We start from the raw sequence: 12,747 nt of genomic DNA on the forward strand, positions 1-12,747 counted from the left end.
TCCCCCCAAGCTGTGGATATTTTTTCTGCTTGATTTATAACAACTCCAGAGACCCAGTAGGGGAAGAATATCAAACTCACCCATCAGCAGAGAGCACAAATAGAAATGTTAATGTTAAGACTTAAATTCGGAAGAATGACAGCTTAATCTTTGTATCTTAAATGTCAAGAACGGGTACGGCAGAGGCCCCAGGCAGTGACCGCATAGCACCGTCTTGATTGAGCCTTTGGGAGAAAGGTGGTAAAGTCAGCTTCCTATTCAGGAAAATCACTGACCAAGCGAACCTTAAAAGCCTACAGGACTATAAACAGTGGTGAGAAAGTCTCACAAGCTGTCTGGCTTTAGGCTTGGACTGCTCACACGTTTTCTGTAAGTTATTAGCTTCTGAGCAGCCTCTCTAGTGTTTCTTTTCTTCTCTGCAGCTGGTCTTCAGAAGGACAAGCAGCAGCTTTCAATGCAGGTGCCCCTTGCCACTGAAGATCAGATCCAGGCTGTTACTTGCAAATGCTGGGAGTAGTGGGCGAGAGAGTAAAAGGACACAAGACATGAAGGAGTCTCAAACATTAAGTGCTGTGGATATTTTGATGAAGTTCTATCATATGATAAAAGGTGGATCAGTATGCAGGAGGGGAGATTTCAAAAGAACCAGAGCAGAGAAATCCCCACATACCTGGTGTTGGCTGGATTTGACAAGGAAAAAGGTCTGAACTTTGGCGAAGAAACTTCTTGCATAGTACTAAATAGTCCTTATCTACTGCAGATAATTCACAGCAAGCTATTTCTTTAACTGAGCTAACATTAACTTTGTTTTTATAGAATTATAGAATCATTTATGTTGGAAAAGAACATTAAGATCATCAGGTCCAACTGTTAACCCAGCACTGCCAAGCCCGTCACCAAACCATGTCCCCAGGCACCACATCTCCATGGCTTTTAAATACCTCCAGGGATGGGGACTCCACCACTTCCCTGGGCAGCCTGTTCCAAGAATTGACAACCCTCTCAGTGAAGAAATTTTTCCTAATATCCAATCTAAACTTCCCTTGGCGCAACTTGAGGCCATTTCCTCTTGTCCTATCACTTGTTACTTGGGAGAAGAGACCGACCCCCACCTGGCTACAACCTCCTTTCAGGGAGTTGTAGAGAGCAATCAGATGTCCCCTCAGCCTCCTCTTCTCCAGGCTCAACATCTCCAGTTCCCTCAGTTGCTTCCCATCAGACTTGTTCTCCAGACCCTTCACCACTTTGTTGCCCCTCTCTGGACATGCTCCGGCACTGCAATGTCCTTCTTGTAGTGAGGGGCCCAAAACTGAACACAGAACTCGAGGTGCAGCCTCACCAGTGCCGAGTACAAGGGGACGGTCACTGCCCTGGTCCTGCTGGCCACACCATTTCTGGTATCAGCCAGGATGCTGTTGTTGGCCTTCTTGGCCACCTGGGCACACTGCTGGCTCATATTCAGCCAGCTGTTGACCAACACCACCAGGTCATTTTCTGCAGGACAGCTTTCCAGCCACTCCTCCCCAAGGCTGTAGCGGTGTGTGGGGCTGTTGTGACCCACGTGCAGGACCCAGGACTCAGCCGTGTTGAACCAACAGTCCATCTTTGCTGTTCTATTTCAGTCTGTGAGACCCTGCCATTATTTTGATAAGATCAAAGGCACTTCGCAGAAGTAAGGTGAACCACTACACATTGAAAACTGCAATAATAATTAGCACAGAATGACACTGGGTAAGGTATTTGGTCAGAAACGAGTTGTTTGAAAACCCCAGACCATGTTTTCCAAGATGTGCGTTTTAAGGTGGTAATCATTAAACAAAAAAATCCCCGAAACAGTCCTGAGAGAAGAAACCACATCCATAGTTCTGCCCTCCAGCTACAAGGCTCTCTACCATCAGAGCATTTGTTGCAGACCAAGGGAGCATTATATGAGGAAAAGGTACCTGTCCCCCAGAACAGGCACTTCTGAGCACACACGAGCAACGATGCTGAACGTCCACGCTAAAACACAGACACCAGATTGTTGGGAACCCACATGGCTGGGCTGGAAAGCAGGCAGGGCAAACTGTTGGAATTACATGAATTTTACATGCCTGTATCTCAGTCTGGTCTGTAGTTAGGGTGAATGAATCTTACCACTAACCATGATTATGTATCTGGTGTAGGAAATGAAGCTTTCTGCATGGATTAGAGTACTTTTCTGAGGAAGCAAAAAAGTACACAACATATAAAACAACACGCAGGAAAAGATGTTTTCTGATTCAGTTCACAAGCTGTGTTTTCCTAAGCTAATATCACAAATTTCCAACAAGTTTCCTAGATAGCTACAAATGTTATACTAAATTAGCATTTATTAAAAATAATAAAGCTACAAGGGTTTTTTTTGCTGACTGCAGGACTACAGACTTACCTCTTTCCCAGGGCAAGTAAAATATCATTAGTTATTTCCTTTTCAACTTTTATAATACTTTGTCCAGAGCAGTAAAATTGTCATTTCATTTTTACAGGCTGGTTCACAGATAAAGTAGAAATCAACTAGTTGCACAGTGTGTTTCGCTGAAGAATTAGCCCCATATAAGAACCTCTCAGTAGTTAAAATAAATCCAGCTGCTGGTTACTTGTAGGCAGAGGAAATTACAACAGTTATGATCTATGATCTTCCATTCGCAGATCTAAATGTAATCTAAAAGATAACGGTTCGGCAACAAAAGCTGAAGGTCAACTCCAAGCAAATCACTTGACTTCTTAACGGGGTTTATCTAATGCATCGTGCTGCATGTACCTCCTTCTAACACTCACATATTTCGCAATTGCTAGCATTCACAAACCATTAACAGGCCCCCAAAATCCTAAGCCAAACACTACTGTAATAAAACAGGCTATATAATGTAAAAATGTATTACCGTGTTAATGTAAAAATGCTTTACATTGCACGATACTGAAAAACTTCTCTACTCAGGGTCAAAACAAAAGGTCTGTTTCCCATTTAAGAACAAGCCCTTGCAAGAGATGGTGTTCACTTGCCAACTTTCATAAAAAAAGATTAATCCACAACATCAATATGAATATAATTTTTCATACTAAAATACAGATTTATTTTAAGGAAGTGGATAATATTTGTATTACATTTTATAGGCCCCTATAGTTACATCTGGTCCTTATTTATTTAAATTTTATTCAGCTTGCATAATATTTTTGCTTACAGTTATATTCTTTAAGATCAGAAAAGCTAAAACCTGAAAATTCAATAGCACTATTCATTAACATTCCTTCGGTCTGCAGTCATAGACATTTGCAAGCTCTCCTTTGATTCTGAAATAATAAAACTAAGGTAATAAGATGTTTAGTGTAAAAATATATGACTTAAGTCAGAATGATAGAAAGAGCTATGTTTCTATGAATCACATGCCAAAGCAAACCAGTTTTTCAAAAAGTATACATGCTCATTTTAGAGGGAATAATAAAACACAGAACTACATATTAAAATGTTAACTCTCTCACTCTCGTTATTTTATTAAATAAAAAAAAAATGAAAATTTACAGTGTACGGTGCATAACGCAGGTTATAAAGAATGCATGAGATCCCAAATGCAAGAGAGACAGGAAGCGAGAAGCCAGTGGTTACAGCTACCAGCAAGCAAGATACTCCCGAAGTCCATCCTGACGTGTCCTACTGCTCTTGTAGATTGTTAGCTTAAATTTTATGGTTGATTTACACTCCTGGAAGACACCAACTTCTTCAAGCAAGGCACTGCTACTCGAGCTAGCCGTACAGTCAGCTAAACCCTTGCCAAAGATCTATCAAATACATGATTTGCAAAACTTACTACTCTAATTCCCATTTGTGATAACTCATGTACAAAGCAGTGTGGTTTTTTCATGCTGTTGTAAGCTAATGTCCTTTTGGAATTATGATGAATTCACCAACTTCATTTTAACATTATCCAACCAAGAGTCAAAGTAATTCCTCACAATTTCAAGTTAACTGCATTTACCACTCTGTCATTAAATTGCCTTCTGTTTTATAAATGTGGGTGATGGTTAAGAAGTGATTGCATTTCTTTCCCTCCCAACCACAAATTTTTCCTCTACAATACCCAAGCCACAATTAAAAACTTAGGACTTCTATTACCATTTTTCATTCTATTGTTCCATTAATTGTGTGATATACTCAACAGGAACAGTATCTATAGCCAATATATTGCTGAAACCCTCCTGAGGCCAATATCTTGCTTTTCATTTGTAGCTACAAGGTAAGCATATTCCACTAAAAGAATTTCAGTTTTAGCTGTACTTGATGACTGTCTACAAAGTCGCTTAGATCTCAGCTGTCTGTAGCTGATGAAGTTATTTTTGCTTGAATCTAAATATGAGGTGGGAGGGAGGGAAGGAAGCTCAACCAAGGGAGAACCTGTTTGTTTAGTAGCGCAGAAGTCACATCAGTCCTCACATTTAGGCAGGTCCCCACTGCTGACTACAGCATGGCACAAAACAGAGATATCAGACTTGGCTTTGGTATTAGTAACAGCCTGCTCTTGGCAGCGTGGAGATCCTAGCAGGGTAATTAGCCCTCACAGCTCCAGGGGCAAACATCGGGTCTTGAACAGCTGCAATTTAAAGTCACAGTTTTCTTGATTATTCCCTTGCCCGTCCTTAACAGATGGGGTTTATGCAAGGTATGACTCACCTGGACTGACAGAATGAATCTAAATATTCTTCTGTCAAACTGCATCCCCACCATCACGAAGCTCCCCCTGCTCCGCTGCGAGCCAGAAAGCCTTCTGGGCTAACCGAGGTGATTAGAAAAGCTTTCTCCTCTCCAGCTCTGGCGTTACCAGCTCTCACACCAACTAGTATTAGCTGAGAGCAGGCATATTCTGTTACTTTTTGGAGCATTGCTAAAGTGTTCCAGTTCCCTGGCTTTGTGGATCACTTTATTTGACAGATGGAGTACCTTAAAGTTTGTTAATTGCCTTAAAAATGCTTTTTATTAAAGTCAGCTGAAAGCAAAAGTAAAAAAAAAAAAAATTTACCAAATTTAAAGTAGACAACCCAGTATAAAAATTCTGCATATGAGGTTTGTTGCCATTTTCAATAAAAAAGACACAAGATAAAGTATGCTTCTTTCCTTCCTTTCCGTGTAAGGTTCAGATAATGACTGCCTCCTAGCTCCTCTACCTCCAAAGAGCCTCTGGGTTACCGCTCCTGCAATCTTTTTTTCTTTTATATCATAGGTGCCTCTTCAGTACTTAACTGTGATTTCAAGCCCCAGCTGAGCCTCTTCGCTCTCCTCCCCTCCCAGGGTTTTCTAACTCTGCCTGGAGGGAACATCCCTGTACCAGCCTCCACCGGCCTCGAAACTGCTGAATCCCCTCCGGCACGTCTGAGCGTCTTAATCACCCAGGCAGCAAATACAGTCAATAACTACGAGTAATCAACTCAACCATTACTAAATTATTCAGCTGGAAGCAAAACAGTGCTCCCACCTACTAGGAAAATGTTTGTATCTTAGAGCAATGCTCTTTGCGTGTACTGCCAAGAATAAAATCCCTGTGAACTGACAGTCCTGTTTTATAGAAAATGGCTCATTGCAAGTCGCTAACTGGACAAGACATTGCAGCATTCACTCGCTCTGGGGTGATAACGGGGTTCTAATAATTTAACCCCACATGCCATCTGGAGGAGTACCAGGACAGCTTTTTTAAAATAATTCCTTGATGCCCTGTACTTAAGATGATTTAAGAAGAAAACCTCATAGAAACTTTCTGACAAAACAGTTTTAGAGGAAAAAGCCCATTACTTGAAACTAAATTATTTGCCTTGAACCAACTTAAGCAGAATGCAGTGAATCAAAAGGAGAATAACTGATGATAACTATAAATTTCCTAAATTTATAGTGAACAACTGGACTATCCGGTGCTGCCAGTCCTGTATCCTGCAGGGCCAGTTATCCGTACCCACATGGTCCCAGCCTGCGCGGCCTCGGGCCGGCCGGCCATGCCAGCACTGGCTTGCCGCCCTCAACGCTGAAGTCTGAAAGCTGCACTCCACGTCTCACCAAGAGTCACGGCTCGTCCAGGCTCAGAGCTGCCAGCCCAAGCATGAGTGTCCTGCCCGGCGCGTCGGGATTTCCAGCGCCCGTGGCGCTCAGAGCTGCACCGCAGGCGTTGCCCAAACAGGTCTGCTGCGTTCACGAATCCCGGGCGTCCCGCAGCTGGAGTGGTTCAGGTGCCCTGGGAGCGCCGGCAGCTGCCGAGTGACAATGACACCCCTGTCAGGTTTATGGCTGCTGTTAGCAGTGGTGGAGCTGACAAGCATTTATATACCATTCAGCAACCGGGGGGATGACGGTGTCCTGCGGAGCAGAAATAGAGCCTCAAACCTCATTTTGGGATGTTTCTGAAAACACTTTTTTGGTTGTTTTTTTTTTTTTTTTTAATTCTCACTCTGAGGTTACTTTTACAAGTTTGATTGGACTACAACAACAACAACAAAAAATCTTCTCACAAATTGAAAGCCCTGTACTTCAGCCAGCTCCACTCTGCAGTTTAATTGCTTTAGAGCAGAGGCCATGTGTTGTGTTCTCTCAGGGGTACAGGGGAAAGTGAAATGAAAGGCAGTGAAGAAAAAAATAAAAATAAAAAACAACTCTTAGAATAAAATGAAATAGGAGTGCTTAAGGGCTAGAGTAGTTTAAAGATCAACAACATGAAGGGAACTCTCAAGGACAGTCCTTCCTTCCTCGTGCCATTTCTACAAGCATGCCTTTCCAGCTGATGCTCTCCTGCTCCCCCAAGCACACAGCCACAGCCTGTGCTTATAATACATGCAACTTGAAAGGTTTTGCAAGTTTAACGGGATGGTCATCTTCTCAACAAAAAACATTTCACAGAGGTTAAGACATCACTTTCCAACCTCCTGAACAAATTAACCTCCCTGCTCACAGGCTGCATTTTTCAAGTTTCTACTTGGTGATTTCTGATGATAATCCTAAGGTTATGACTTGAAAGTTACACTCTATATTTCATTTTGAAGCAGTGTGTCCCTTTAGCAGTCTGCCAGATTTATTATTCCAAAAGCTGGGACTGCACATCATGTGTTTAAGAAAGATCCAAAATATTCTGCTGCACATCAGTGTTGCCTACCAGCACTCAGTTAAGCATTTTTAGATCAAGTGTGTTTTAATACGACGTAGATGAGGCCCTTACGCTCTTGTCATAGCCTCCTCACATTTGACAAGTTCTACTGAGGAGCAGCCTCTCCGTATCACCCGTGCTGATAAATTACTTCTGAGATCCTAGGAACTGGGGTTCATATCCTTCGTCGTTTCATGGGCACTTACACACCTGCGCAGGTACGAAATAAAGATACCTCAGTGGAAAAAGGAGGAAGAAACGGGTGTTCATGTCTTGCTTTCTCAGAGGACAAAACAGTAAATTAAAAAGTCTCTGGAGCTGTGCAGCACACAGACACTGGTCCCGCAGATTCACCCTATTCTGCCATGCCTTTCCCATCCCCAATGGAGCACGTTTCCGTGTTCCCGTCAGGGCATCTCATCTCTATCGTCTGTGCACGCCAGCTGAACTACCAGAGTACAAAAGACAGGATCCCTGTGTCATAACTGCAGAGACAGGCTACAATCAGTGCTACTCCCATTCTTTCTGACTTTGATCTGACAATTCCCATTTCAAAAACAGCTAAAAAACCAAACCCAAACTGCCGAAGCCTATTATAGCTTCATTTTAATTTCTCTACACTGCAGAAAAGAGAGGGTCTTGGATACGCAATTTCTGCTGCACAATGAGACCTTCAGAACTGATGAACTTCTACAGCTCATAAGCATCAGACATACATAACCAGTAAAGCCGTAAGTAAATTTATTTTGCCTTTTTTAAAAATACAAAAGATGTCCACCTATATAACTGAGTTAAAAACAAATGACAGAGAGCAAGATAAGATACATCACCCAGCTCCATGTACCTATTTTGTTACATTTCCTCTCTAGTCCACCAAACTCCAAGACAGAAACTTTCCTACAGTGTTGGGTACTATTTTCTTTTACTCCTCATTATGTTATGTGAGCTTCATTTCAACTCTTTAACAGAAGGTTTTCTGACTTCACAGCAAAAAAAGGAAGGCATCAAAATAATTTGGGGGAGATCAGTAGTACAAAGTAGTCAGAGCTATGACCATCTCACCAGCTAAAGACCCAACTCTGAGTTCCTGCTCTGAAGAGAAGGGTTTGTACACACCGTTTTGGATAAGCAAGTTATGGAGAATCCCGGAGAGGGTCTTGGCACATGGTAAGGGATCAGATTAGACTGTGGTCTCACAAAAGTGGCTTGTTTCCTATGAAACAACATGGCTTGCTACTGAATGAGCAGGTTCAGAAATAGGAAAAGAAAGAGGGAGTCATTTTTGTAGGTATTGTAATGCAGGGCTCAGAAATGTGGGAAGGTCAGAGCTCCCTCCCTTCATGAACTTCAATTACTCAATCACGTGCATAGATCTTTTAAAATAAATTCCTAGGAGGACACTTTAATGAATAAACTAATGAAAGTATAATACTTAACCAAAACCATTTACTCAAAGAATAAAATCCTTTGCATTTTTCTCATATGTTCTGTAAAACAGATATTTATAATTTTCATTTATTTATATTAAAATCTCATGAAAGACATGTACCAGATTGCGTCTGACAGTGCCATGTATTATTTCCAAATTCCTGTTAAATGAAAAAGCAGAGAGATGTCTAACGCTGAATTTCTTATTTGAATTTACTCGACACTGAGGAGCTTGACAAGAAAGGGACTGGGTAGAAAACCGCATGTGGCTAGACAGAGTGAAAACCATATAGGTTTGAGCCTTCAGCATAACTCAGACCTATCTCCATGCGAAACAGAGCAATTCATCCAAACTCTACAAAATCAGAAACTTGCATAAATGGGGCCAAAAGCTGAACCTTTTCCAATTTCAGCTTTAATACTGTAAAAGATACAGCCTTATTTTGCAAAACAAAACTTTCTTTTGTCCTCTCAACTTCCTTGGAGTTTTTTTTCCTTCTATTTTCCTGGTCTGGAACAGGATTACTACATTGCAACTGTCTGTAGCTGCTGACACAGCACTTCATTGCTTAATGATGCACCACCATGACATTTTTGGGAACAACTGCACATCACAGAGCAGCTCTATTGCCTTGAGTGTCTCTGCGGCAGGGGATTCACAAGAACCCAGTAAAGATACCTCTGCAACAGATCTGTGGACCGAAAGAACTGAATTTGACATTTAAAAAAACCAAACTGACATTCTGTTATACTGTAACATAGCATCACTTAAATGGAAAGTGGAGTGGACACAGCAATAGCAGAGGCAGGGAAGGGTTTAGCATAACTAACTTGCTGAGTTTGCACTTGCACTGATACATTTTAATTTAGCTGAAGATCATTTTTTAAAAAACAGCATAGCTGAGAGCAAGATTAAGCAAAAAGACACAGAAAGCAATAAGAGATTACCTTTGGTTTACCACTGTTCAGCAAGGGCTTTTGCTGCCAGGGAGATAAATCACAGTTTGTTTAAACAGCTACTAAGCATTTATGCTCTCAAGACAGAGGTGTTAACCTTGCTGAACTAGCTCTATTTCTGTGACATTAATTTCTAGTCCAATCATTCTGGTAACTTACCTGCTTGAAACTCTTGATTCACAATAGTTAAAAAAGAATACGTATTTGTAAACTCTGACCATAGCAGAAAGCACTACTGAAACGCAAATCTTTCAATTTAAACAGGAACAGAAAACAAGGGATCTGATAAAAGGCAAAATTATCAATTTGTTATTGGAGATTGAAGTCGCTGGTTTCTCCTTCCTGTACTCAACAATTCATTAAAGCAATTACAGATTAACGGCATCATTAGTTTCTATGTTTTCTTTCTTTGTCTCCCATTCTTTAACAGACACAGTAAATATGAGTTTAACAGAAACTCACCAGTGGAGTGTCTTTCCCCCCGACGATGCTGAGTCCTAGGCCTGACCGACCCTTAGATATCTCTATAGTCATCTCCTGGCCCGGAACTATAGGACATGTTGCTGGATCCACAGGCAATGACGGTGGAAAGACACCTAAGAACATGAAAAGGTAAAGAAATAAGTCACAGTATTCAATGAGAAAACAAAACCCATCAAAGGAATCGTACGAGAGCAACTAATTAAGCTTTGTGTTTTGCTCTTCACCGTTACCAAACTAAATCAAACTAGAAGAGTAGTCTGAGTCACTTCTGACGTCTCCAAATCAGAATGACTCTAGAGTTCTGGGAGTGAATGTTCAGCATAAATGTCCGGGAGGACATCTAATTCAGTTATAACCCAATCAATTCAGATCACGATGGCAAGGTGTACTCCATTCAGGACAGGTAAGGCCATGTTCCAGGACCATGGAATGGGCAGAATGTCCCCGAATGCCTTTCATTCTGTTTTAATTAAAAAGGGGAATGATGCCTTTGTATGTAAGAGTCAAGAAAAAATGAGCAAAGACACCTTCAAGCTCTAAAAAATTGTAAAATGAGACAAAAATACACTTCATAAAATAACTTAAAATAGGTTATTGGATTTTCAAAGAAAAAAATTTTGGCAAAAGTTAACTGGAAAAAAAAAAAAGAAGAATATCCATCCTGGGTTAGGGTATTAAATATACACCATATTAGTGGAAAAAATAACTGGTTCATACTATGGCTAGTGACTTCTGCCTCTGGAGAAAGATAAGTAGGGGCTGGCACCAGGGGTATCTCCTGTAAATTGACTGGTACTTTTGTGGAAGATTTGGATTGTTTGATCTGGTTGAGGACCTAAAAGCAAAGCAGAAGAAAAAGAGATCAGTTATCAATCACAGAAAGGCATGTTATGGGGACATAATCATTAGTTGTTGATTATTGTACCTTACTAAATCCACTGAGTCAACAGTAGGGAAACAAGCAATAAGCACAGATGAACTGAAAACATTCTCTTCATAAATAAGTGGAAAATCAGGATGACTGGATAAGTGTGCTTCCAGAAATGCTCACGAAGGAAGCAGGGACAGGACTTCACCTTTCTCAGCTGTGCCTCTCACACCAAATAACATGGGGATGTTGTTGTGCATTTGGATGTTATTTGGATTTTTTTTACTTTTAAACAGCAAAGTACATCCTTGACATTAGCCTGTGTGACTATTTCCGTATACTTAAAGAGAAGCAAGTAATTTTTTAAGTTTCCACCAAGAAAAGGATTTTAATGTCTCCCCAATTAACTCCTTCCCACTCAATCTTCAACTAGATCAAGCCCCAGAACTGTCCCCCCTTATTGGTTAACATACACACACATACATTTTCTGGGAGCTGCTCCTCCGTTTCCTGCTGATCTGCCACCACTGGTTTGTCAGCTTTACATTTCACATCCTAAAAAGTCAAAAAAAAAAAAAAAAGCAAGGTGTATTGAAAATGTCTCATTAGCTTAAATAAAATATCCTCCAAAACTCAACGTGATGGTTCTAGGCAAACACAGTGATATTTCTTCGTGTAAGTACATTCGTATCACAACACAAAGCTGAAGCCCAGAACTTGAAAGAGGAAAAGCTAGTATGAATACAGGGAATATCAAGAATTATTGAAACCACACCCAACGGCTTTGAAGGCATGCAATGTAAGGAAGGAATTTTTTGGGAGCAGATTATCATACGTGGTCTATATTGTTCCTGAGCGATATGAAGCTCTAAAGAAGGGAGTGCGTGCTCTGGGGCGAGCGGGACAGCAATTCCCCTCTGCGTGGAAACGCGCAGGTACCCTTGTGCCGAGGCTCTAGCACACAGGGAGCTGTAAGACCCTTTGGTGCCTACAGCAGGAAGGGGTTCAAAGTAGTCTGTGCTCTCCTTCCCCCTCCCTTTTTGGTAGCCCTCAGCAGCACTGAGTATGCTGCCAGCACTTAAATAAAGGAACCGCTTAAAATGCGTCATCCAGCCTCATTATAAATATCTCAAACAATGGCACTGCACTCACAGGCTCCAGTTGTATCCTCATTTCTTTCCATATCCTTGCAGTACACTAAAAAATATTTTCTTTTTCCTATTTCTACAGCTGCTTCCAGACAGTTACAGTGTCCTCCCCTTGTTAGTTCTTAGCCAAGCTTGGGCCACTTTGATCACAGTATTAGTTAATTATCTTACCCCATGTTAAAAAAACCTGATAAACAGCCTAGTTTTCAGAAAAGCTGAGTACCAACTTCAAAAGACAACAGAGATATTCTGCATCTCAAAAGAATTTCTAATTAAGATGACAATTCATACATTTAAAAAGCATTACGTAAATCAAATTTTAGGTAACCAAGCTTGAAAACACTGGCCTTGTTTCCTGGAGTTTTATTATGGTAAATCATGTCAAGGCCCACAGACTTTTTTTCCCCTGCATTTTTTTCTAAGCTTGCTGTAACTATACAACTGTAACTCTTAGCCAAATGGATAAGAAGAAAAAAGATAAAGTGGTGATCTCATTGTATTATCAGAGGTGTCAGGGGAGAAATGGGAAGACTGCTTTGTCATTTTATGAGACTCTTTTAATGAGCGATGAAAAATCATTTCATACTTCCCTTTTTCATTCTGATATGTGACTAAAATCTGAAACCTCGTCTTCCACATCAAATAAGCACCAAGCATCACCTTTAAATCTCTGTAATTTTCTCTATTTAACTCAGACTATGCTGGAGGTATCTGAACAAAATAAAAA

At 40.9% G+C, this 12,747-nt stretch overlaps 2 protein-coding genes across 12 annotated transcripts in view; one reads left to right on the forward strand and one right to left on the reverse strand.

Moving 5' to 3' along the window:
• The window catches only part of KANK4 (KN motif and ankyrin repeat domains 4), a 146,427-nt gene that overhangs the window by 57,738 nt on the left and 75,942 nt on the right, over positions 1 to 12,747 (forward strand). The window lies entirely within an intron of this gene.
• The window catches only part of PATJ (PATJ crumbs cell polarity complex component), a 155,527-nt gene that overhangs the window by 25,451 nt on the left and 117,329 nt on the right, over positions 1 to 12,747 (reverse strand). For all 11 annotated transcript variants that reach the window (XR_012836477.1, XM_075759208.1, XM_075759207.1 and 8 more), the window contains exons 32-34: positions 11,356 to 11,427; positions 10,722 to 10,839; positions 9,984 to 10,117 (exon numbers count right to left, since the gene is read on the reverse strand). Coding sequence is in view for 10 of the 11 variants with exons in the window: in XM_075759208.1 (XP_075615323.1) it covers positions 9,984 to 10,117; positions 10,722 to 10,839; positions 11,356 to 11,427 (324 nt within the window). In the remaining variant the exon portion in view is untranslated. The remainder of the gene's footprint in view (positions 1 to 9,983; positions 10,118 to 10,721; positions 10,840 to 11,355; positions 11,428 to 12,747) is intronic.

This window comes from Balearica regulorum, chromosome 8, assembly GCF_011004875.1.
Source record: "Balearica regulorum gibbericeps isolate bBalReg1 chromosome 8, bBalReg1.pri, whole genome shotgun sequence".
In the NCBI taxonomy this organism is placed as follows: Eukaryota; Metazoa; Chordata; class Aves; order Gruiformes; family Gruidae; genus Balearica; species Balearica regulorum.